The 26,020-nt window shown below is 37.4% G+C and overlaps 1 protein-coding gene across 18 annotated transcripts in view; it reads left to right on the top strand.

Moving 5' to 3' along the window:
* ANKS1B (ankyrin repeat and sterile alpha motif domain containing 1B) overlaps positions 1-26,020 on the top strand; it is a 1,079,650-nt gene that overhangs the window by 686,027 nt on the left and 367,603 nt on the right. For all 18 annotated transcript variants that reach the window (XR_006709127.1, XR_006709126.1, XM_045464947.1 and 15 more), the window contains exon 15: positions 10,285-10,391. Coding sequence is in view for 16 of the 18 variants with exons in the window: in XM_045464947.1 (XP_045320903.1) it covers positions 10,285-10,391 (107 nt within the window). In the remaining 2 variants the exon portion in view is untranslated. The remainder of the gene's footprint in view (positions 1-10,284; positions 10,392-26,020) is intronic.

Below are 26,020 nucleotides of genomic sequence, written 5' to 3'. Positions count from 1 at the left end.
CTATTTTCAAATAATCCTAGAAAAGTATATATGTCAATAGAGCGGGAAAGATATAATATCTATGAATAGAGAAGTATCACAAAATCTAGAAGTTAAAAAGAGAAAAATAGAATACAAAGGACTGTCACCAGACCAACAAAGATTCAAAAAAGAAAATGAAGAAACAATAATGTACATAAATGTAAATAGAAAATAAGATGGAATGATTAAAATTAAGCATGACTGTCATTATGCAAAATTGTACTTATCCATTAAAGTGCAAACCACTAGACTAGTTTTTTAAATTCCAGATTAAATAGTTTTTTAAATTCCAGTTTAAAATATAATTACAGTTATAAACTATTTATAACAGTCACATTTTAAAAGTTAAAAATAATGGATAGACACCAAAATCAAGATTCATAAGAGTAAAAATTGATAAATTGAACTTCTTCAAAATTAAAAACTTTAACTCTACAGGAAATTCTGTGAGGAAAATAAAAATATAGACTACAGACTAGGAGAAAATATTTGCAAATCAAAAATATAAGAAATGCCTCTAACTAGAATATAGAAAGAACTTTCAAAACTCAACAGTATAAAACCAACCAATCCAATTCAAAAATAGACAAGCGAAATTAGTCAGAGAAAGACAAATATCATATGACTTCACTCATATGACGACTTTAAGAGACAAAACAGATGAACATAAGGGAAGGGAAACAAAAATAATATAAAAATAGGGAGGGGGATGAAACATAAGAGACTATTAAATATGGAGAACAAACAGAGGGTTTCTGGAGGGATTGTGGGATGGGGGATGGGCTAAATGGGTAAGGGGCATTAAGGAATCTAATCCTAAAATCATTGTTGCACTATATGCTAACTAATTTGGATGTAAATTTTTAAAAAAATAGACAAAAGACATGCACAGACATTTTACCAAAAAAGATATATAGATGGCAATAAGCACATAAAAATATGTTTAACCTTATTAGCCATGAGGAAAATGGAAATTAAAACCACAATGTAGTATTACTATGCATCTATCAGAATAGCTAAAATTTTAAAAAAATAGTGATAACACTAATTCTGGTGAAATGTGAAGAAACTCAATCTTTTGTGCATTGCTGGTGGGAATATAAAATAATACAACCACTCTGGAAAATAATATGACAATTTATTATAAAACTAAACATGTACTTACCATATGAGCAAGTAATTGCACTCTTGAATATTTATCCCAGAGCAATGAAAACTTATGTTCATACAAAAAGTTGTACACAATGTTTATAAGAGCTTTATTTGTAACAACTAAGAAGTAGAAACAACCCAAAGCCCATCAATGGGTGAGTCATTAAGCAAACTGTGGTATATTCATATCATGGAATAGTACTCTGAAACAAAAAGGAATGAGCTATTGATACACAGAATAACTTGTATGGATTTCAAGAAAATTATGCTGAATGAAAAAAGCCAGTCCTGGGATGCCTGGGTGGCTCAGTCCTTTAAGCCTCTGGCTTCAGCTCAGGTCATGATCTCGCAGTTCAGAAGCCCCACGTTGGGCTCTGGGTTGACAGCTCAGAGCCTGGAGCCTGCTTCATATTCTGTGTCTCCCTCTCTCTCTGCCCCTCCTCCATTTGTTCTCTCTCTCTCTCTCTCAAAAATAAATAAAACATAAAAAAAGAAAAAAAAAGCCAGTCCCAAAGTTTCCATACTATATGATTCTATGTATATAACATTCTTGAAATGACAAATTGATAGAGATGGAGAACAGATTGGTAGTTGCCAGAGGTTAAGGAGTGGGAGAGAGAGGGAGACAGCTATGGCCATAAAAAGATAGCAGGAAGGATCCTTATGATGGCACTGTCTTTATCTTGACTGTGGTGATGGTCACACAATTTATGTGTGATAAAATTGTGTGGAACTAAACACACACACACACACACACACACACACACACACACAAATGAGTGCATGTAAAACTGGTGAAAAATAATAATATAATAATGCAAATAATATAATAATGCAATATAATAATGCAAATAATATCAATGCATTTTATCAATGCCAATTGCCTGTTTGTGATATTGTACTATAGTTGTAAAAGATATTAAGATTGGGGAAAATCGAATGAAGCCTATACAGAATTTTCTTTGTTTTTTAAGTTTATTTAGAGAGAGAGAGGCAGACAGACAGACAGACAGCACGCATATGAGTGGGGAAGGGTCAAAGAGAGAATCCCAAGCAGTCTCCATGTCCCAATGCAGGATTCGAACCTGTGAACCGTGAGAGCATGACCTGAGCAAAGGTCGGACACTTAACTGACTGAGCCGCCCAGGTGCTTCCAGAATCTCTCTTTCTTATTACTTTTCATAACTACTAGTGAATCTATGATTATCTCAAAATAAAGTTTTAAAAAAGACAATGGAGGAGTGGGTCTAGAGATATCAAAGAACTGAAAAAAGGATGGGGTATCCACCTTATGGACTATTATGTAGATATTTACAAGAATAAATTAGAGCTTATCATTTACTTGTTAGAATTTCCATAAGGCTTTGTTGAATGAAAAAAGTAAGGTTCAGAAAAGCAAGGGTAATATGATTCTAATTTTATGAAACAATATCTGCAAATGTGTGTGTATTTGTACGTATGTACAAGGTTTTTTTAAGTTTATTTATTTATTTTGAAAGAGAGAGAAAGCACAAGTTGGAGAGGGGCAGAGAGAGAAGAGAGAGCAAGAATCCCAAGCAGGCTCTGTACACCAGTGTAGAGCCTGATGAGGGGCTCAATGAGGGTCTCGATGCGGGGCTGGAACTCATAAGCCCAAACAGTGAGATCGTGACCTGAGCCAAAGTCAGACGCTTAACCAACTGAGCCGCTCAGGTAGCCCAGTAGATTTTCTTGAATAAGTATTTTTTCGTCCTCTGTATGTTCTTAGAACAATTCACAGATATTGCTTATTATACAATTTCACCAGTTATGTCCATTTTGCTGGGGAACAGGTCCACGGAGCTCTTCACATTGCAAATCTGAAAGTAATACCTCCAGATTATTTTTTTAAAAAGACTGTGCCACCTTTTGGGATGAGCACTGGGTGTTGTATGGAAACCAATTTGACAATAAATGTCATATATTGAAAATAAAATAAAATAAAAAGACTGTGCAAAGGAAATTCCTGCTTTTATCACATTCTCTGAGTTTCAGTTTCCTTATCTGAAATGGGGCTAATAATCCATATCACACTACCTAGGACATAGTATCTCTGAATAACTATTAATTTATTTTTCCCTCCATTTATCTCACTTTGGGGACTTAGAGTTCTATTGAATAAAGGTAATGTGTTGTTATGCTTGAAGAATTTTAAGACTCCAAGAAAGTATTTCAAGTAATACTTGAGGTAAGAAATACACTTAACCACTACACAAAATTGATCTTTAGACTTGAACCAAGGTTCTTTCCGAAGTTTGGCTCATGAGAAAATAACCAAACCACAAACAACACGACTCAAGATCTCTTTTTTCTTCCTCTCTCCCTCACCTCCTCACCCTACCCAACTCTCTCCCAACTCTCTTCCCTCCTGCATTATAGCTTTTCACCAACATATGAGAATTACTGAGTAGAAACTGAATGACTGAATAAAGAATAAAATACAGACTATACAAAGATTTGGAATGTGATCAGTAACCAGTATTCTCTCCAAGCTTTATTTGTTTTTAAATTGAAGCATAGTGACACACAGAGTTACATTTATTTCAGGTGTACATGTATTTCAGCTATTTGACAACTCTATAAGTTATGCTATGCTCACAAATGTAGCTACCATCTGTCACCATACAATACTATTCCAGTACCATTGACTATATTCCCCATGCTGTAACAAAAGCCTGTATCTCCCATGCTCCTTCACCCATTTTGCCCATCCCGCCAGCCCCTCCCCTCTGACAACATCAGTTTGTTCTCTGTATTTATGGGTCTGTTTCTGCTTTTTTTGTTTATTTGTTTTGATTTTTAAATTCCACATATAAGTGAAATCCTATAGTATTTGACTTTCTCAGGCTTATTTCACTTAGCATAATACCCTCTAGGTCAATCCATGTTGTCACAAATGGCAAGATCTCATTACTCTTTGTGGCTGAGTAATATTCCATTGCACATATATATATGCGACATCTTCTTTATCCATTCATCTGTCTGTTGACACTGGGGTTGCTTCCATATCTTGGCTATTGTAAATAATGCTGCAGTAAACATAGTGGTGCACATATCTTTTTGAATTAGTGTTTTTGTTTTCTTTGGGTACATCCAGTAGAGGAATTACTGGATCATATGGTAATTCTATTTTTAATTTTTTGAGGAATCTCTATACTGTTTTTCACAGTGGCTATACCAACTTACATTCCCACCAACAGTGTATGGGTGTTCTTTTCCTCCACATCCTTGCCAATACTTGTGTTTTTTTTTTATTTTTTTTTACATTTATTCATTTTTGAGAGACAGAGAGAGACAGAGTACAAGCGGGGGAGGAGCAGAGAGAGAGAGGGAGACACAGAATCTGAAGCAGGCTCCAGGCTCCCAGCTATCAGCAGAGCCTGATGCGGGCTCGAACTCACAAGCCGCGAGATCATGACCTGAGCCCAAGTCGGATGCACAACCAACTGAGCCACCCAGACGCCCCTCCTTGCCAACACTTGTTATTTCTTGTCTTTTGATACTAGCCATTCTGACAGGTGTGAGGTGATATCTCATTGTAGTTTTGATTTACATTTTCCTGATGGTTAGTGATGTGAAGCATCTTTTTATGTGCCTGTGACCATCTGTATGTCTTCTTTGGGAAAATATCTATTCAGATTCTCTGCATATTTTTAAACAGATTGTTTTTTTTTTTTTAGTGTCGAATTGTTTTAAGTTCTTTATATATTTTGTATATTAACCCCTTATCGGATATATCACTTGCAAATACCTTCTCTCACTGCCTAGGTTGTCTTTTTGTTTTGTGTATGGTTTCCTTTACTGTGCAAAATCTTTTTATTTTGGTGTCGCAATAGTTTGTTTTAGTTTCACCTCCCTAATGAGACATATCTAGAAAAATATTACTAAGGTGAATGCCAAAGAGATTACTATGTTTTATTCTAGGAGTTTTATGGTTTCATGTCTCACACTTAGGTCTTTAATCCATTTTGAGTTTATTTTTGTGTATGGTATAAGTAATGCAGTTTCATTCTTTTGCACCTAGTGTCTAGTTTTCCCAGAATCCATTTGTTGAAGAGACTGTCTTTTCCCCATTGTATATTCTTGCCTTCTTTGTTGTGGATTAATTGACAATATAATTGTGACTTTATTTCTGAGCTTTCTATTCTGTTCCATGATCTGTGGCTATTATTGTGCCAGTACTGTTTTGATTATTATGGCTTTGTAACATATCTTGAAATCTAGGATTGTGATACTTCCAGCTTTGTTCTTCTTTCTCAAGACTGCTTTGGCTATTCAGGTGTTTTGTGGTTCCATACATATTTTTGTATTATTTGTTCTAGTTCTGTGAAAAATGTTATTAGTCTTTTGATAGGGATTACATTAAATCTATAGATTGCTTTGGATAGTGTGGACCTTTTAACACTATTAATTCTTCCAACCCATGAACATGGAATATCTTTACATTTGTTTGTGTCATCTTCAACTTCTTTCATCTATGTTTTATAGTTTTCAAAGTATAGATCTTTTACTTCCTTGGTTAACTTTATTCCTAGATATTTTATTCTTTTTGGTGCAATTGTAAATGGAATTGCTTTCTTAATTTCTCTTTCTGCTACTTTGTTATTAGTGTATAGAAATGCTACCAATTTCTGGGTATTAATTTTTTATCATGCAACTTTACTGAATTCATTTATTACTACTAATAGTTTTTTGGTGGAATCGTTAAGGTTTTTCTATGTATAATATCAATGTCATCTGCAAATAATGACAGTTTTACTTCTTCCTTACCAATTTAGATGCCTTTGTTTCTTTTCTTTCTGACTGATGTGACTATGACTTCCAGTACTGGGTTAAATAAAAGTGGCAAGAGTGGACATCCTGGTCTTGTTCCTGATCTTAGGGGAAACGCTCTCAGTTTTTCACAATTGAGTATGACATTAGCTGTGGGTTTGTCATATATGGCCTTTATTATGTTGAAGTGTGTTCCCTCTAACCCCATTTTGTTGAGAGTTTTTATCAAGAACAGACATTGTATTTTGTCAAATGGTTTTTCTGCATCTATTGAGATGATCATATGATTTTTATTCTTAATTTCATTAATGGGGTATATCATGTTGATTGGTTTATGGATATTGAACCATCCTTGTGTCCTCAGAATAAATCCCACTTGATTGTGGTGAATGATCCTTTTAATATATTGTTGAATTCACTTAGCTGATGTTTTGTTGAGGGTTAGTGCATCTATATTCATCAAGGATATTGGCCTGTATGCAAGCAAGTTATGCTTTGGTACAGAAGTCTGGACCTTGAAGTAACTCTCACGTCTCTCTCTCAATCTCTCTCTCTCTCTCTCAAGAAATGAAAATCCTATGAAAGCCATTTCCAATGTCATTGATTTGTTTATTTAACAGAACTTATTTAATGCCTAGGTTGTGTGTGTGTAGCACTCTTCTAGGTTCTTGGTCCCTGGGATTAAGAAATGAGATAGGATTTGAGGAGCTGGCCAATAAATATATGCCTTACTAAGCCAAAACATTATTATATTCGCACGATCTTTGTGTAGTTTGTCTACTTGCTCATAATTCAAAATTATCAGGAGAAACCATGTGACCATGGTCACCATGTGACCCTGGGAAAGGCTGTAATTCTTATTTGCCTTTAATTCCACCTCATACCAGTTTTAGAGTTGGCGAAAGACAAATAGTGTCTTGTTTTCAACTTCTCATACAGGTAATGTTGAGCAGCCAAAATCCCTTAAAACTGATTCCCAAACTGCTACAAACTTTTTGACCTTAAAAGATCTAGAACCAATCAGAAATAAACTATAATCAAGTAAAAAAGAGAATGAGGATGTTAAAAATCCAGACCTAAAAATTCTACTTAAAAACCTATCATCTTGGGGTACCTGGGTGGCTCAGTTGGTTAAATATTCAACTCTTAATTTCGGCTCAGGTCATAATAATCAGGGTCATGAGATTGAGCCCCCTGCTGGGCCCTGCAGTAAGTGTGGAGCCTGCTTAAAATTCTCTCTCTCTTTCTCTGTAAAATAAATAAAATGAAAAAGAATTTAAATAAAATCCTATTATTTTTTAAGTAAAGAATTCAGGGAGCACCTGAGTGGCTCAGTCAGTTGAGCATCTGACTTTGGCTTGGGTCACAATCTCACAGTTTGTGAGTTCGAGCCCCATCTAGGGCTGTGTGCTGACAGTTCAGAACCTGGAGCCTGCTTCGGATTCTGTGTCTCCATCTCTTTCTGCCCCTCCCCTGCTTACACTCTCTCTCTCTCTCTCTCTCTCAAAAATAAATAAACATTAAAAAATTTAAAAAAAAAGAATTCAGAGACTTGGGATAGAATTTTTAAATGAAATTTTAAATCTGAAACTAGAATTTTATGTAGTTTGGATTATGACATAAAAATTATATTATTTGGTTTAGCAGGTGCATACTGAGTCCTTACTTCAAACAGTATTAGCAAGACATAGCTCTACATTGAGAAATAAGTCTTGTACAAAATAACTACAATATTACACAGAAAATATTTGTTCTAATAGAGGATCTAATAATGCCACTTAAAACAGATAAATAAGAGAGTTATTCCTGTTAGGAGGGATTATAAACGATTTCAGAAAGGAAATGTTATCTGATCCAAAGCCAATGAAGGGGAAAAAATGTAGGGACATAACAAAACCAACCCAAGTATGTTACAGGCTGCCTTTAGAGACCAGCCAGTGATCCTACCTGACTGGAGTACTGGAGAAAAGTAAATAAATGCAGATGATTTGTAGTAGATTGTGGAGATCCCCAAATGTTATCACAGGAGCTGTGAGTTTATTTTGAAGCCCACTGAAAACCATGGGGGGTTTTGAAACAAAGCATAATAATTAAAACTGTCTTAGAGAGATTAGTCTGATACCCATGTATAAAATAGATTTTAAAATATCAGAGATAGGAGACCAACATAGAGACTTTTGTTTTATTTTATATTTTAAGTTTATTTACTTATTTTGAGAGAAAGAGACAGCAGGGAAAAGGGAGAAAGAGAGGGAGATGGAGAGAATCCCAAGCAGGCTCCATTCTGTCAATACAGAGCCCAACATGGGGCTCAAACTCATGAACTGTGAGATCATGACCTGAGCTGAAGTCAAGAGTCAGTCCCTTAACCACTAAGCCACGAAGGCACCCCTTGATGCTATTGTTACATTAGGCCACACGGGCCTAAACTAAGATAACAGAGTTAAAGTAGATGGCAATTCCATAAACATGAAACAGGAAATAGAATCCAGGGAATGGATGCAAGAGACAGTGGTGAGGGGTAACTAGAACTCGAGAATGCCTGTCAGCAGTGAAAGAGGGAGTACAAGATGTTTTGAAGTTTGATGTCTATGTGCCAGGGAAGCTGACAATGTTCTTAAAAAGAGAAAGATAAGGTTTAGGGAAAGAAGAAAAATAATGTTTAATTTATTTAATAAATATTTATTGAGCACTTATTATGTGCCAGACACTGTTTCTGGGGAGATGAGAATTATGTTTGATTTTTAAAACATTTTATGTAGAAAAGGCACTGTTCCCAGTCTGTGTAGCCCAAAAGGCAGAGCTGGAGCCAGTGAGTAGGAGCCAGGTAGGAAGTAAAAAATCTAATAAGTGGAGGCTTCCTGATAAGTAGTAAGAGCTCTGTTCCAGGCAGTATTCAAGCATAAATTGGATGATAATCTTCCAGGCACTCTGTGACAAGGGATTTCTGCCTTAAGAGAGAGGTTAGACTAACCCTTCCACAAGTTCTCTCCCAGTCTTAAGTAAGAACATATATTCTTTCCTATGATCTGGTCCTGTGGGTTCTATTATTAATCTCTGGTTTCTTGTAATTATTAAATAAATTACTCAATCTGTCTGCCATTCAGTAAAACTCACACATTCGCATCTGTTATTCTTGAATTATTTTTGGTTAGGGCTCTTCTTCTTTATTAAAAATCTCTACCCAGTAATGTTACCTTTATAGCTAATTTAGAATGCTAACCCTGGTAGACTGGGTTATAAATATCAGAGGGGAAAGGGATTTCTTGTGCCTAATAATATTTTTGTTTGGAATAAGCCCTGCAAATGAGAAATGAATTATCTTGACTTCAAGATTGCGATGCAGTTTCTGTATTTTGCAGTAATTCAGAAAGGAAAAAAAAAAAATATCTCACAGAGGTTCATTTTGATACAGCATGTTAAAGAAAGAGAATAATTATTCTCAAAACGCTGTAAAGCTTTACATCAGAAGCATTTATCTGTGTTGCATTTAGAAAAGAAGAAAGGAAAGAGAAGAAAAGGAGAGGAAAAAAGAAACCTGTAGTGAGCTCCGCTATAAGCTGTAGTTAAAGCTTTACATTTCCTGGTGTCTTTTGAAACGTAAAATTCCACAACAAATAGCCCTGTAACGTATAACCAGTATGAAGATTCAATTGAGATTTAAGCACTTTGGTTTGCTTTTGAATCTTGCTATTTTCTGCATTTGTTTTGACTGCTCTCATCATTCAGGATTGACGCTTGGATGGGTGTGTAGGAGGAAGCAGCAGCAGCAGGCTTACAGCTTGCAGACAAAAAAAAATCTGCCTTATCTGATGGCTATTATTGAAAATGCGAGGTGTAGCCTGGGCTGGGTAATGAAGGGGAGCGAGCGAGGGGGAGCAGGGAGCATGGAGCTGCATACTGATGAGTGTAGGAGTACTTGATAAAAAGAATTCTGGCTGCTGGCCGTGCATTGCTCATTGTGGAGTACTCCAACAATCACATAGAACGCAGACCAGCCTAAGCTGACAGCTTGATATGCCTTCTTCTGCTGCCTGGTTTTGGGGGCTGTATGACGTACTGGTCGGTAGTAAAGATTAATATGTAAGAAATGTGGAGCTAGGATCAAGTCATACTCCACAGCCTGCCTGGCAAACTATGTTTTACTTCTGACTTTGCTCTCTCGCTGAGAACATTAATCTGTCAAGCTGGCGGGCTCCTTTGATAGCAACTTTCCCAGGAGCATGATGTGGCAATGCCACCTCTCAGCCCAGGACTACCGCTATTACCCAGTGGACGGCTACTCCCTGCTTAAACGCTTCCCTCTTCATCCTCTTACAGGACCCAGATGCCCCGTCCAAACAGTGGGACAATGGTTGGAAAGCATTGGGCTACCTCAGTACGAGAACCACCTGATGGCTAATGGATTTGACAATGTACAGTTTATGGTAAGACGCTCTCTGTGTCCATGGAGCTGCCTTTTGTCTGTCTTTGCTTCTTATGTGTCTTACACGGCTCAGAGGCAGCCTGATTTGCACCAAAACCGGTCAATTTATATATGTAACTGCATCAGAAAATTGGATGCTCTTAGGACTGAACTTACTGTGTACATATAGACACTTGCTGAAAAATGAGATCTACGGGCATCCATATACATATGTATTATATGAATGAACCGGTGAGAGTACTATTTATAGGCAGTGAAAGAAGATTAACATTTATATTCTCCCTGTCATTCTTTGTGTGCTTTTTATAAATTTGTAATCTCAGAATACCCAGTTAGATTATAGTACTCTTCGGTCAATTCTAGATTCCTAAAACATATTTTTTTTCATTTGAGCATCAGCATTTAATGATTAATTTGACAATCTGTTATGTTTACGGTGTGAAGATTATTTTTTTTTTCTGATAATTGTTCGATAAGCAGTTTAAATTGTGTGGATGACCTTTAATTTGTTAGCAAACTGCTTCAGATGGTCAATTATGGAGAACATTCACTTACTTACATATGCTGATTGAAGAGCACTGAAGTGTTTTTTATTACTTTAGGTAAAAAACAAACACTTCCATCAATTACCTGTCTATTTAGAAAGAGAGGCTGATGGACCAAATACATTCATATACTTCTAAATACTAGTCTGCATGCAGTCTAAACCCGGTGTGCGCAAACTTCTCACTGTGATGAATATAGGCAAGGAAGGAGGGTGGGGAGATGTGCGGACCCATAATACAGCTTTCTAATCATTCATATATCTCCCCCAGTGCTCATCAGTTTCCCTTGTTAAGCTACGTCACAGTCCTTATTACCTTTCCTTGCTTTTAAGTTCCCATCACATATATTACTGATCCCTAAATTTAGAGAGAGCTACATAATATAAGCATATAGCACACAAATGGCTTGAAGAAATAATTAATAGCTATTTCTAAATAAAATGCTGGGGCTGACATCTGAAGCTTATTCATAGGAGAACTGGTAACAGAATATGACAGCTAGTTATGTTTTTTTTTAATTTCCATTTGAGATGACTTTTCTCCGAGCTTAACTTGACTATTATAGATTTAAAAATTGGTCAAATTGTTAAACTTCTGCCTCTTTTCCAAAAAAAGTGTATCCTCCGTGAGCTTTTTTAAAAACTACATAAATGTAAGAAGATGTATGAGCTCGAAGTAATTGTATACATAGAACTCTTTATGAACCTGTTTTTTATAATAGGATATGCAGCTACTGTTATTTTTCTCATGTTAAAGAGAACTGTCACTGATTAGACAGACAAGATATTGTGGGTATTGAAACAGGAAAAAAAGTGAAATGTCTTCAGTTGCTATGACAGTCTTAGGACACTGAGAAGATTTAGGACAGGCTTAGGACACTAAACAGAGAATACTAAGCATTTGGGGAACTATCAAACAGGATGGAGATCTTTTCATGGTTATTTATATTTACTGTACATTTTGATGTCTTTATTCTTTCTCTCTGACTCTACCTGTGATAAGACTTTCTCATTCCCATTCTTCATACTCTTGTCCAAATTTATTCTGATCCCATGAGAAGTTAGGTCTTTGGATTCTGGCTACTTCCAAATATTTTAACTCAGCATAATTTTCCTCTGAATATTAAACACATTTGAGCAAATATAACCCCTTTTTGAAAGCCTAAAACTGAAAGGTTAATTAAACAAGTTTCAAATAAGCATTTGGAGGTCTTAAAACAACGTTCAGGAATGAATTATGTATAAGCATTCCAAAGTGTATCTGGGAGGCAAAAATCCTGGGTATATGTGACAAAACCAAGGTTTGAGCTTCTCCATAGATTATTGTCTTATTTTTTCAATTCTAAGTTTTATATATAATTTTCCAGAAAATTAGAAAACAGTTAATGCAAATAAGTCAAATACTTTCTTCATGAGACAATTAATTAAAAAAATAAAAACTTTGATCATTTAGAGGAGTTAATTATGAAAATTGAGCAAATCATAAAATGGTGTCATCAATTGTTGCTTTATCTCCTGCTATACACTATTTACTACTAGTGTCATAAAAAATCAGTTTCTACATTTACAAAATTTATTGATTGATTTCCATAATCAAACTTATTTAATTATGAATTTAGTTAAGTATACCAATATAATCAGCCCACTTTAAGAAACAGATTTCATTAATGGGGTGAAAAATTTGTTAGACCTGTTTAGTCTCCACTCAGTATCATATTCTAGCTTTTATTTTTCTTGAAGCACATTCTGACCTGCATTTATTCATCCTGTTGCCTAAGCAACAAGCACCACACTCCCATTAACTGTGATGTAGTGCAGGTCTTATTAGCTTTTTAGAACAAGACAGTAGAGACATCAAAAGGGTATAATTAATGTTGCTTGAAACTTCATTGTACATCCGTGCATAGTTATACTTTATTTAGGAAACATTGTCAAGAGTTATTTTTTTTATTTAATCAATATTCCATTATTGAATGTTTTCTATATAAGTGACTTCCAAAGTATTTATTGAAAGCTTAAATATTTTTTACCAACTCTGTTCTACATACTCTCACACGTAAATACAATATATGGATGATTAATCCACATGGCTATGATTAACTGTAATAAAGATTTCTTATATCAATTCCTAGACATAGTTAGAAAAAGCAAGACTCCCATTTATTTTTGTATCTCTATCAATTATTGCTTCTCCTTTGGGCCCTTAATGCTTATCCATGATTTTATTGATGCATGAATTTTTTTTCAGTGCCTAAAATCAAAATACCAAACTTTTTCTTTATGTACCTGGTCCTGCTTTGCTGACATTTGTGCACACAGTTTTGACTTTCTTGTATCCTTAAATATATAAAATAAATTGAAATTGATCCAATTAAATAACTACAAAACTGTATCAGGTGACCTAAGACTTTGGGAGAGTCAGATCTATGTTGCACTCAAAAGCCCCTTTAACACAGAATTTTTCATCTGAAGACTTTTCCAAGCCCCACTTACCTGCTCATCCCCTCTGAAGTCATACATCATCAGCTCCCCCCTTGTAAGACATATGCTGTTCACTAGCCTCTGGGAATGCTGCCGGGGCCCTAAAATATATGTGTTTCAATGTTACTTTTTTTTTAAACCAAGGAGTTTTGATATGAAGTGTTTAATGTACAAAATGTATATGCTTATTTACTTCCTTATTGTGCAAGTTTCTATCATCCTCTCCTTTTTCCAAGTCTGATGACTGCTTGCTAAATTTTAAGACTCAAACTATCTATTCTTATCTTGATGACTGCTCATTTGTACTCTCCTCCCCCCATCCTCTGCAGCTATTTCCTCTCCTTTCCCTCTTTCTTTTATCCTCAAAGGTCCAACTCAATCCCTGCCTTGTTTATGTAGCTTTCCTTAATGACGCTAGTCCTTTGGAGCCTCTCATTTCTCTGAACTCATGTAGTGGTTGTATTCAGTATGAAAAATTACATTTGGCATGCCATTATTCACTCTCTAGAATTATAAGTTTTCACTTGTATATATCTTGTCTCTCCCACTAGACTAGAAACTCTTCAAGTCCATGTTCTGTGTGTTCAATTGCCTTGCCTTTATCACAAGTCCTACCATAATGCTGTGTATATAGACATCATCCCATGACAACTAGATACACAGCAGACTGTTGTAGATGGATCACCAGCCTCTTGTTTAAACTGGAAGCCTTGTTTTACCAATGGAACATGAAGTTTTAGCCCCCTTCATTCATTCATTCATTCATTCATTCATTCATTCATGCAACAAACTCTTAAACATCTTGTATGTGCTAGGAACAGTGTTAATTCCTGGGAATGTAACCATGAACAATACATGCTTCTTGACCTCTATTAGGTTACAATATTGCTCTCAGACCTACATATCATTTGCATGCACGTTAGACACTCATTCTGTCATGTGCTCACACACACACATACACTCTATCACAGGGATCTTGCCCTCATTCTTTTATATAATCACCATCCTTCAGCACATTACTTACCAACAATTGCTTTTCCAGCAATAAATTACAGTAGGCAATGGAAGAAATAAAATTTCTCATAGCAGGGGGTAAAGAAAGATAAAGATACTGATAACAACAAAACACTGACAGTGTTATGGTAGATTTATGGTCCAAAAACTGAATCAAGAAGTTTATATTATTGGAGGAGGACTGACTCATATCCTCACCAGGATAACTAGCTAGTAGTTATATTTGTAAACTCTAATCAAAAAAAGTGAAAAAATGAAATTATGCCAACTCATTTTTTTAACACTTCCTATGTTTCTAGCAGTTGCCATCTAGGTTGGCTTAGGATGCTTTGACCATTATTAAAATGTCCAAAATGCAGCCCTTACAGAGTAAAAAATAAAAATAATTCCAGAAGCCCTATGTGGTTTGGCATTTTTGTACACTTGGGTGAGTAGCATTCATAAAGGACTTCCTGAAGGTCAGCATGAGTAGTGCCTATTAGAAACTGAAGTAAAGCCACAGAGCTCTTGGAAGTCATCCATTTGGACAAAAGATTTAAGAAAGAGTCATCTTATAAGTATGTAGTTGAAATTTCCTTTTCCATTTTGTGGTGCATTTTATATGCTAATGCGCTTACTTCTCTTTTCCTCTTTTACATAACTTTTCTGTAGTAAGAGCACCATTTGCAGTTGACCTGACAAAATGACCTTTTATGTGTCTTAGCAGCATTATGATCCAAGAAAGAAGTTAAACTTGTGAAGCAGAAAAATAAATTGTCCCTAAAGGCCAAGACTAATAACCCCCAGGATGATTTCTTGTTTCAAATATTTCTTAAGAAAATTTTATAGGGGCGCCTGGGTGGCTCAGTCGGTTAAGCGTCCGACTTCGACTCAGGTCACTATCTCGCGGTCCGTGAGTTCGAGCCCCACGTGGGGCTCTGTGCTGACAGCTCAGAGCCTGGAGCCTGTTTCAGATTCTGTGTCTCCCTCTCTCTCTGCCCCTCCCCTGTTCATGCTCTGTCTCTCTCTGTCTCAAAAATAAATAAATGTTAAAAAAATTTAAAAAAAAAAGAAAATTTTATAAAGTTACTGATATTTCAAGGTCCAAGAGAAAAATACCTGCCACACTCTCCACTTCATCCTGTTTCTGCAGCAGTCTAGGCTCTGAAGTGGGTGGCTTTATGGTGAATGTGCAGCTATAATTTTACAAACTCAGTCCAGTAGTTACACATCCACTTCTGCAAAATAAAAAAAAATATATTCTTTTTTCAACTACAGGCATTTAAAGTCTGTTGGCATCCAAAAGTCAAAGCCAGGAGGGAGTCATTCTTTATCTGGACAACAGCTTAATTACAAATGTAATAGGCAACAGCCTGGCAGTGGTGTGAGAGAGAACTCAAGTAAGACTTCTCATTTCCACTGCCTTGCTTCTCTATGATTCGGTTTACTCATCTGTAAAATCAACCTAATGAGGGATCTAGGAGAAATGTTCTTTGGACTTGTTATTTAATATTTTGAACCATTTAAAGTTTCAGGGTACAATATTGGTGCTGGCAGAGCTGTTAATTGTTTCTGTAGATCTCATTAGCCATGGAAGGACACTGATTGCTTGTGCAGTGGAAAGTCAGAAATGAAGGCATGTTCAGGGATGACCATCTTAGAAGAATGGCTTTCAGAAAAAACATTAGCTGAAATTCTAATCTGGTGATAGTGAGGAGGCCTTTTCTTCCACCTAGATGTTATTGCAGTTACCTTTTTAAGCATTAAAATAAGCTGCCCCATTTTCTAATAATGCAGTACTACGACTCCCATTACTAACTCCTGCTCACATGAATTGGCCTTTAATTTAGTCATGTAGCATATTTGCATAATTTCATCTCCAGTATTGCTTCAAATGACCAGATATTTGGGATGAAGAATTTACTTCATGAATCAGAAAACTTATTCAAACTGCTGAATTACAGACTAATTTTAAGAAATCCAGCCACAATTATATTTTTTGCTTCTTTAAAAAGACAGTTCTCTCAAACATGTGTTCACAGGCAATGACCTCCATTTTCTCACTCCCATCACCTCCTTAACCCCTATAATCCTGCCTGCTTCCCAGATCTTCTGCTAAAATTGTTCTCTTTGAAGTCAGCTGTGACCTGCTTCTTGCCAAATCCCAGCCCCCTTTCTTCTCACTTCATTTCTCTTGCCCTCGTTACAATGTCTTATTTTCAGCACCCACTCTTTATTGACATTTACTCCCTTATTGATATTTGCTAGGGTTCTGTGACATTACACTGCCCTTTCCAATCATTCCTGTTCCTAATCCTCCTCCCACCTCTAAATGTGCACGGTGCTCTACCTGTCCATCCATTAGAGAGATCATTAGTTCTCATGCATCCATAGCTGTCCCTACTCTGCCTCTCTCTACCTGGCTTCCAATACTGTCCAGCCACTCAATAAACATTTCCATATACGTGTATGCATGCAAAGCATTTAGCACAGACTTGGCATAGAACAAATGCCCAACAAATGTTAAGTATTACTGCAGCCAGAGTGCTCTTTCTAAAGCACACGTTTGCTTTAGCACTACTCTGCTTAAAATAATTCAGTGATTCTCAGTTACTTACGGGAGATTATGTTTCCAAAATCCTTAATATGGCTTTCATATTCAGGATCCTTTATGGCCCCAATTTAATTTTCAGCCTCTTCTGTTACCATTTTCTCTCTACAGTTCTAGGGAACCATGTATTTATTTTTCACTGCCTGGCCTTTGCACCTGCTGCTCTCTGCCAAGAATGACCTTCCTTCCCCTCTTAACTCCTTTTTACCCTTTAGTTCTCAGTCTGGTTGTCACTTCTTTTAGCTGTCACTTCTTCCCTGACCCTCCAAGCATGGGTCAAAAATGCTTCTTCTGTAGTTCCCTTTCTTACAACTTTTTTTACTGTGCCATATTAGCTATTTACATGTCCACCTACCTACACACACAAATAATAGAACAGGGGTCAGCAAACTTGTTTTGTCAAAGGCCAGATAGTAAATATATTTAGGCTTTGATAATCATATGGTCTCTGTTGCAACTATTCACCCATGCTGTTTTAGTATGAAAAGAGCCATAGACAATATATAAATGATGGATGTGGCTATGTTCCAATAAAGCTTTATTTACAAAAATGCAGATTTGGTCAAAGAGCCATAGTTTGCTGCTTGATTAATGTACTCAATTATTTTTAACTCCTTGAGAATTAGAAATATGTTTTGATCCTCTATATCTCCAGAGACAACCCATGGCTTACACATGTAGGCACAGTAAATGTTTGCTGAAAGGAGGAAGAAAAAAGCAAACAAGGATGAATAAAAGAAAGAGAGAAGGAAAAAGGGAGTAAGGGAATCTGGCAAGTGACTACAGCAAGGTTCCTGAAGGCCTGTTTGGTTTAAAGAGAACCCAGTCAATAGCTGAGGATATTCAGAGCAAAAGCCAGCCTTCAGGAGTCTCATAAGAGCTAGAGAGGGTGTTTTTGCTCTAACCAATCAGATGGGAGTATATTTTCAGCAAGGGAAATGCACAGGCATAGGAACTAGAAACACAGCTGCAAAGGGAGCCTGTAGTTCACACTCTTTGGAATTCCTTTATCTTCCTTCTTCACCTAATTGTGCAGCATTGTTCATGATTCAGCTTGAGGATCACTTCCTCCAGGAAGTATTTCCTTATACCACCCTGTCATCTGGCTGTCATAATCACTCTGTCCCTGTGCACCCCAGCACCCTGCTCTTAGCCCTATGCTAATCTGTATTATATTGCACTGTAATTATGTTATATGTTCAGATGTCTACCTCCCGCCCTAAAACATGAGTTCCTTTAGAGGCAGAGACCAGGTCTTATTTATCTCTGTATTCCTAAAGCCTAGTAGAGTACCTGGCGTATAGTGGCTTCTGATAAACATTCATTGGATGGAATTTTATTTTATTTTATTTTATTTTTCAACGTTTATTTTATTTTTGGGACAGAGAGAGACAGAGCATGAACGGGGGAGGGGCAGCGAGAGAGGGAGACACAGAATCAGAAACAGGCTCCAGGCTCTGAGCCATCAGCCCAGAGCCCGACGCGGGGCTCGAACTCACGGACCGCGAGATCGTGACCTGGCTGAAGTCGGACGCTTAACCGACTGCGCCACCCAGGCGCCCCTGGATGGAATTTTAAAGTTCTGTTTGGTTTCATATAAATTATCCCCTGTAATTCTCACCGTATCCTTTTCAGTAAGTATTAGTATCTCCATAGTTATAAATGAAGAGAATTATTTTAATATTATTATTATTATATTCATAAATGAAACTCAACAAGGTTAAAAAAAAATTGCCCAGTACCACCTGGATTTCAAAACCAAACCTTTTTATTCTAAAAGTCCCTGCTCAATTCACTAAGACCACATTTATTTCATCATTCTTCCTATCACTCATTCAGTGACTGTTAAGAGAGCCCCTGTTAAATTGTAGACATGGAACAGGACACCAGCCCTGCCCTTGAAGCACTCCCAGTTTGTTGTACTTCTGGTCCTTTGAGGTACTTCTTTATCTTACTTCTTAATTTTCTACCTCATCCCCACTACTTCTCAAGAGGGCCTCTGCTTTAATCAGACTAGAACACTCACTGCCAAATATATACCTTTACTTTCTTCATAATTTCCCTTCTACCTAACATAGCTTATCTCCTCCAAATTGCCTATTCAAGAAAAACCCATTCCTCAAGGCCCTGCCCCCACCCCACCCCCTCTGTGGAGACTTCTTCTACTGATTTGGATTCTGCCCACCTCTGCAGCTTCATCTTTTACCCCTCTTAAGCTCTAGCTGTGTCGAATTATTACAATTCTACAACCGAGCCATACCTAATCACGCATCCAAGTCTTTGCACACAGCATCTTATACACACTGTTCTCTACTCAGTTCCCTTCCTGCACTCATTCTTAGCCTGGTAACCCTTACTTCAAAAGCCCAGATCAGAGGTTCCTTCTTGGGAGCCTTTTACAAATTCTGTTGTGGTATTGCTCAACTACCCTTCACTGGCTTCCCATGGCACCCTATACACATCCTTGAATGAAGCAGGCTTATCACACAGGCGGAATTATCTGCTTCTTTACCTCTTTCCCCTGAAAGAAAGAACAATGTTTTGGTCAGTATTATTTTCCTAGTACATAATAGGTCCTTGTATAGTTTGCTATAGCTGCCTTAACCAACTGCCACAAACTGTGTGCTGTAGACAACAGAAATTTATTGTCACAGTTCTGGAGGCCAGAAGTCCAAGGTCAAGGTGTTGGCAAGACTGGTTCCTCTGAGGGATATGAGAGGAGGCTCTGTTCTAGGCCTTCACTTGCCAGTAGTCTTCTCCCTGTGTTTGCAAATCACAAATGTGTGTGTGTGTGTATATGTGTGTCCAAATTTCCTCTTCTTATAAGGGCACCAGTCATATTGGATTAGGTTCCACACTAATGGCCTCATTTTTAACTTGATTACCTCAGTAAAGACCTTATCTCCAAATAAAGTCACATTCTGAGGGACTGGGGGTTAGGACTTCAACATATGAATTTATGAGGAACACAATTAAGCCCATAAAAGTTCTTAATAAATATGTGTACGTGCATATCCTTTATTATCCTTCATGTTGCCAAGCACAGTCCATAACGGTCACACAATAAGTACTTGATTAATTGAATTAATCTTAATGTACTTGAGGTTTACATGAGATTTAAAATGTTCAGGGGCGCCTGGGTGGCGCAGTCGGTTGGGCGTCCGACTTCAGCCAGGTCATGATCTCACGGTCCGTGAGTTCGAGCCCCGCGTCGGGCTCTGGGCTGATGGCTCGGAGCCTGGAGCCTGTTTCCGATTCTGTGTCTCCCTCTCTCTCTGCCCCTCCCCCGTTCATGCTGTGTCTCTCTCTGTCCCAAAAATAAATAAACGTTGAAAAAAAATTTTTTTTAAATGTTCAAAGAATCTGATGTTATTCTTTCATCAATGATAAATGCAATCTTCCTGATAACTTATAGTTTTGCACGCATGAGTAATCATGTACAAGGTCACACTGCTAGTCAACATGAGAAGCAAGAGGGCCACAGCTGAGAACTTCCTACCTCTCTAGCCCTGCACTCTTTCTATTATACTTTGCAGCTCTGCTGGCCCCTAAATAAATCACATTTATAGGAAATATTCATTTGTTTGCCATCTTTATGATGACTATTGATAACTATTTGGTAGAAAAGCCTAAGGGAATAGATGATTAGATAAGTCATGTTTTATAGGAAGAAAAGAAAATATAACCAATTTAATAAAATAACTACTATTTTATCACAAAATTGTTATATATATTTTTACTACATTCTATTTACCTCTCCCACAAATGTTATGAAGTATGTAGTATCATTCCAGTTCACCAATTACAAAACTTAAAGAGAGACCAAATATCTGGCCCAAAGCACTCAAGATTCAAACCCTGGTCACAGTCCAAAGGGGAAAAAAATCAAGATTTGCTGGGGAAACATAATGTAGGTGAGCTAAGAAAGGTATGGGTTCTCAACAAACAAAAATAACATAAGCATCCCTTGTTCTTGGAGGGATTATTCAGAGTACCAAGAAGAAAGGTGAAAGAGAAGAAAAACCTTGCCTCATGTAGAGATGAGGAAGTCCAGACTAAGGAATCTCCCACTCTAAATAGGGTTATAAAAATCATGCACCGCCAGGTCAAGTCTGTCCTGAGACTATGAGACTACCTAAGTAGGAGTCATTCCATGCATACATGAGACACCACAGCAAACAGGAGTAGTGTTCATGGAAGCCATGATTTACCTTTCAGAATAATCTTTTCTAAAGTGTAATGAGTTGTCATTATGAATTGCTACATATTTTTATCCACCAGAAAACTCAAGCTAAAGAACACAGAAATAACCTTCCAGGTCATTGCCTGGACATGTTACTGACTTCATCCCAGACTTCCTCATCTGGTCTGTACGTACCATGCACATCATAGACATTGGAAACTATCCAGTCACTTAACAGCATATGATCTAAAAGAGTTTTGAGAAACAAGAGTCCTTATAACTCTACTTAGAAGTTATGGAGGCATATTAGGAGAAGAGAAAAATACGATGAATAATTAATAAAGGCCTCTGAATATCAGGTCATTGATTTCTGCCCCTTGAGTCCACAGAATTAAATTTCAGATTGTTAAACTTTTTCCTTCTGTCAGACTGAGTAAAGATGATTAGGATTCATATCCAAAGCATTGTGGAACATCTTGGGTTTATAAGCCAATGTCTGTTTAGATGGCTGGCAAGAAGAATTAGGTTTGTCCTTCCAGAATTTTGAAGGATATCTGAGAATAACAGGCCTAGAATCTACAGTATCTCAAGTTTATTTGACAGGAGTTATATTACACATTCTTTTATCAGAAAGGAGAAATCCTATAGAGAAGGAGTTGAGCATTTAGTATTCATCAGGCCTATAACTATGTAACCCATCCTGTTATCTGCTAGCTCAGAACAAGTGAACAGAAAATACAGGCTGGCCAATATCTACTCCAGATATCCCCTACTCCTTAAAAAAAAAAAAAGCAAGCAGAAGATCATTCATATCAATTCAATCATTTAAGAGCTGCTGGATAAATAACAATGAGGTTCTTTTGATGGCTAATGGAATGGAGGGTATGTTATACAGTAAAAATATGTAATCCAATTACTTCCTGGTAATTAATTATGAGGTAGTGGAAATGAGGATACCATATTAAGTTCCTGTTGTACTTCATAGTCTTTAAAACTCTTGTACATATATTATCTCAATTAATCTGGGAGACAATATAAATAAATTCTATTTTTAGTTCTAGCATAAATGGTATAACATTAGGCAAGCCTTCTTCTCTGCAATCTCTGAACAAACTCAGATATAACCTAATTTTTTTTCAAAACCCTCCCTCAATCCTATATCTGTTCTGGATGCTACCTGATTTCTCTTCTCTTCACAACCAAGCTTCTCCAAAGAAATGTCTAAATTGCTGGCTTGCACTTCAACTCAATACAATCAAGCCTTGATACAATTAGCTTCTGTCAACATCCTGAAATTATTTATACATGGTGACTAATGAACTTTTAATTCCCCAAGTACAATATATTCTTGCCAATCCTTATTTACTTCATCTTTCTATGGTCTTTGTTTCTGTTGACCACTTGCTTCCTCCTTGGCTTCTGTATCCTCAGCATCTCCTGCCCTGATAGTCACCCCTTCTCTGGCTCCTTTGTAGAACTCTCTGCCTCTACCTCCCTAGGGTTTAGCCCTTTTCCTCTTCTCTCACACTCCACACATTCACCTTAGGTTACCTCACTTATACTCAACAAAGGCAAAAATTTTCTACTTCTATTTTGTCTGACACCTCCAACTCAAAGTGTCTAAAAGTGGAAAGATCTTTCCCCCAAAACTTGTTCCATGAGAAAGTGATCAATTGAACAGAATGATGATGAAGGTTCAAGTGAAGTGAGACTAGAGAAAGAGCCACCAATCTGGCCACTCAGAGGCCACTAGAAAACTTAACAAGAGCACATGCAGTGGAGTAAGGGATACATAAGCCATATTACATTGGGTGTAAGATGTAGTAGAATGGACAACTATTGAAGGAAGTTTTGCTGAGAATGGGAGCACAGAAATTAGCAAGTAAGTGATTTGGAAGACAAAGGAAGATGGTTTTAAACTGGGGAGATTGGAGTCATGTTTTGCAACTAAAAGGAATGATCAGATAGAAAGGGAGATATTGTTGAGGGGTGCCTGGGTGGCTCAGTCAGTTGAGCATCCGACTCTTGGTTTTGGTTCAGGTCATGATCTCATGGTTCATGAGTTCAAGCCCCGCATCGGGCTCTGCACGGACAGTGCAGAGCCTTCCTGGGATTTTTCTCTCCCTCTCTCTCTCTCTGCCCCTCCCTGGCTTGTTCTCTCTCTCAAAAAAATAAATAAATAAACAAATTTTTTTTAAAAAGAAAGGGAGATATTGATATTGGTGAAGAAAGAAGGATTGAATGAATGAATGAAGGTGAGAGGGGTTGGAATCCAGAGATAAGTAGAGGAATTGTCTTTGATGGGGATGTTCCTATTGTAAAGGAAGGAAGACAGAAGATAGGAACTATAATGATTTTTACAGAGATGAAAATATGGATATATATTTCCTCTAGTGGTTTCTATTTTCTAGCGAATTATGATACAAGGATTGGATGATTTGAAGATGGAGGAGATATAAAGAGTCACTTCAGAAAATGGGGAAGGGAATTTACTAGGAAAATGAAGTAGAACTATAGGGCTATTTCAAGGGCTTATTTGAGATTTTTCATTATGCTAGTAGGAATTAGAAAGAAGACTACACTTTAAGGCACAGGATGCCTTTCGAAGTCTGGCTGTTTCTCCTACTTGGTGTGAGATCATGGGCTGGTCTCTTAACCTCCATGAGCATCAGTTTCCCAAGTGCAAATAGAAGATAGTACTACCTGGTTCTCAAGGTTGTGGTGAGAATCAGATTAAGGCTAGCTCTGTGCTCTCCGGTAAGCAGTGAATCATGATGGTGACAAGAGTCTTGTTCCATTTAGCTGTTAAGCCACTTTGGAATTACTGACAGCACAATGATACACAGAAATTGCCATAAGGCTTCATTTCTCTTGCCTTCATAATACACTGGATATAAGGAAAACGTTTACATTCATTATGCTAGGAACACCAAAATACTTATAACCCACCTATCTCATGACCTAATATTAACAGGTATTGGAAAGCTATGCCACCTTAATTCACTCTTATTCACCACAGACCTTGATTAATCTAGACTATACATACACTCAAAGAATGTACCCTTCAGGTTTAGTGGGCATGCAGCAGTGCATGCTGTTGACAGAGTACTATGGGACTTGCAAGGAACCACATTGCATTTAGCGCTTTCCCTAAGAAGCATACTCAAGGACACTCACCTGCTCACAGCAATAAAATGTTCCCTTAATTATGATTGATCAAATTGTGATAATTTTTAGGAGTATGTTTAAATATTCAAGAGTCTAGTAGCTTTGTCCTCAAGTGTACCTAGCCTAAATTTGCATCTGGACTATAAAGTATATTAACAAATATTATGAAGTGTATTAACAAACAAAGAATATGAAGACTAAAGCATTTTGAAATATAAACCCATGGTTTTTTAATGTTTATTTTTGAGAGAGAGAGAGAGAGAGAGAGAGAATGAGTGGGGGAGGGGCAGAGAGAATGAGTGGGGGAGGGGCAGAGAGTAAGGGAGTCACAGAATCAGAAGCAGGCTCCAGGCTCTGAGCTGTCAGCACAGACCCTGTCACTGGGCTCGAACCCACAAGCCATGAGATCATGACCTGAGCCAAAGTCAGACACTTAACCAACTAAGCCACCCAGGTACCCCTAAATCCATGTGTTTTTTTTTTTTTTTTTTCAACGTTTATTTATTTTTGGGACAGAGAGAGACAGAGCATGAACGGGGAAGGGGCAGAGAGAGAGGGAGACACAGAATCGGAAACAGGCTCCAGGCTCTCAGCCATCAGCCCAGAGCCTGACGCGGGGCTCGAACTCACGGACCGCGAGATCGTGACCTGGCTGAAGTCGGACGCTTAACCGACTGCGCCACCCAGGTGCCCCAATCCATGTGTTTTAAAACCTGAATGTTTTATCCTTTAACATGTGTTGACAATCTAAAGTAGAAGGTAAGCATTTATAAGGGGGTTCCCAGGAAAATCTTTTTGAATGGATTTCCTGGGAGATTTATCCATTCATTCGTAAGGAAATACCTATTGTGTACCTACTATACTCATCAAACTGTGCCAATTGTGGCAGAGACTACAGAGAGGCATAATACAGGCTCCTGTTAAAGATCCTGTGGTCTACTCAGGGAGCTAAATAGCTGTACACATTCAAATAGCAATAAAGGACAACAGTGTGTTTTCACAGCATAGAACATAACTATGGGAGAAATAAATGTTAGAATCTATGAATTTCTATGAGTCCTGAAAAGGAGGAGAGGTCTATGAGCCAGAGTAGTCAGAGAAGCCTCTCTGAAGGAAGTGAGCTTGGACAGGATTTGTGTAAACAGAGAAGAATGGGACCAGTGATATAAGATTAAACAAAATCATGAACAAAGGTGGTGGGATTGCAAAATGCATGTAGGGTTTGAACAAAAGAAATAACTGGTCTGGTACAACCCTAGGGATCATGTAATGCCTCTGTGAAGGAAAGAGTTACCTACCTGTGACATCATGGTTCAGATGCTACTCAGGCTCCATATGGAAAGACAGCTTAATGATCCATCCTATCTGTGCCCAGATAGGCTCACCCAGATGGCAGCACACACGTGCACATCACACATACAGACAGCAAAGGAGGATGAGCATAGAAACATCTGTCTGGCTGATTGACCTTCTATTTCCAGGTAATCCTGAAGAAAACAAAGTTACTTGAGTAGCATTAACTGTTTCTCCAAACAAGCCCATCTTCTGAGGACTAGTATACTATTTCAAAGCCAACAGCAAACCTGTGTTCAATAGTTTCATGTCACCTGAAATACCCTCTTATCCTCCATAACTAACTTTATTCACCTG

Source organism: Leopardus geoffroyi, chromosome B4, assembly GCF_018350155.1.
Source record: "Leopardus geoffroyi isolate Oge1 chromosome B4, O.geoffroyi_Oge1_pat1.0, whole genome shotgun sequence".
Lineage (NCBI taxonomy): Eukaryota > Metazoa > Chordata > Mammalia > Carnivora > Felidae > Leopardus > Leopardus geoffroyi.
The sequence above is the reverse complement of the archived record's forward strand: the minus strand, read 5'-3'. Positions and strand labels throughout refer to the sequence as shown.